General features: G+C 33.0%; 1 protein-coding gene across 1 annotated transcript; it reads right to left on the minus strand.

Moving 5' to 3' along the window:
- Nucleotides 1-43: 43 nt before the first annotated feature.
- LOAG_19154 (hypothetical protein) lies at nt 44-689 on the minus strand (the record flags this gene model as incomplete). Its single annotated transcript, XM_020451808.1, has 3 exons — nt 44-65; nt 254-331; nt 617-689. Coding segments are annotated over 3 exons (171 nt in total), but the record flags the coding sequence as incomplete, so codon positions are not given.
- Nucleotides 690-1,407: the final 718 nt, after the last annotated feature.

The raw sequence follows: 1,407 nt of genomic DNA on the forward strand, positions 1-1,407 counted from the left end.
CATCGGATTTTCCTCCAAAGCAGGCAGTCTTCCATCCTCACTTGTGCCACAATTTGTCACTGTTGCTATAATCATACTGATAATATCATTAAGTACAAATAATTATGTAAATCTTATCTAATTTGAAAGAAGTTAATGAATGAATCAGAAAACTGCTTACTATGAATGAACTGTCAATTTGGATGTTTTTGAAATGAACAATCATTCAAAATTAAGCAATACTAGTATGTAATTCTCCATGATGTAAACATACATTCTAATTGCATTGTCTCTATTAATTGGTCATTGTCCCATAACTTGTCAGCTTCACCATGCATAACAATTGCCATAACTGAAATTGGTAGCAGAACATATCAGTACAACATTGTGGAACAAATCATAATCATTGAATTTTTATGAACTCCATTTCGTCATACCATTTGAGTATCAATTACTCTACTTTCGTTACGTTCCTGGTAAAGAATAAACGTCTGTGACATTCGTACTGATACCAATTATAATTCAAATTACAGGAAAGGTAATGAATGACACGACAGGGGATGATGGTAAAACTAAAATATACCATCAACTTGATTTGATTTGGAGGCAAAATGGAATGAAGAAAAAGGACGAATACCTCTTCCCGCTCCACCAGCCTGCATTGCACCACAATAAATGACGAAAAGAAGAAATGCAACTAGCTTTGCCATATCTGAAGTCGCTATTAAAATGTTAAACCAATATTTCCTAAAGTATTCGTTTGACGTCATTAATTTACTCCGATTTCAACTGGAGATATTGAACCGGACTCGATCCGGAACGACTTAGTTTGCTAATTTTTTGTATTCATTGTTGGAATAGTGACATTTATGAATGAATTTGTTCAAATTTCCTACTGATCATCAAGGATTCAGTTTATGATCTCTCTCACTATCATGCCTTTTGTAAAGAATCTTGCTTATAAGATGAAAATGAATGAAAAGAAAGTAAGGGATGTGAGCCATTCTTCACGGAGCCATAAAAAGCTTGAAAAAAACAAATAAATACAAGCTAATGAAATATTGACATGTTTTTTTTTCTGAAATCGAGTAATCTTTTGTAAATCCAGAGGTCCTAACTTAAGAAAAAAGTTTTTGCTCAATTGATTGGAGAAGGTTGCTGCCTAATTAGTAATTAACTGGTTGAGAAGCAATTACTTATTTCCTAATTAACCGATTTGGAAGCAATTACATTCAAGCTTAGCAGTTCGGTTAACGTTCGGTTTATTAGACATTTTTCGACCTCAACCTCATGAATGTTATAATGAAGCAAATTTATTCTTGTATACTGTAGTCCTGCATGATGAGTAATTAGTAAAGCTTATTAAAAAAGATTATAATTTGCTACACAAAACTTTGGCGAGCGCCTACCGTATCTAAGACTGTTTTT

The sequence above is a fragment of the Loa loa genome (genome assembly GCF_000183805.2).
Source record: "Loa loa unplaced genomic scaffold supercont3.2287, whole genome shotgun sequence".
Classification (NCBI taxonomy): domain Eukaryota; kingdom Metazoa; phylum Nematoda; class Chromadorea; order Rhabditida; family Onchocercidae; genus Loa; species Loa loa.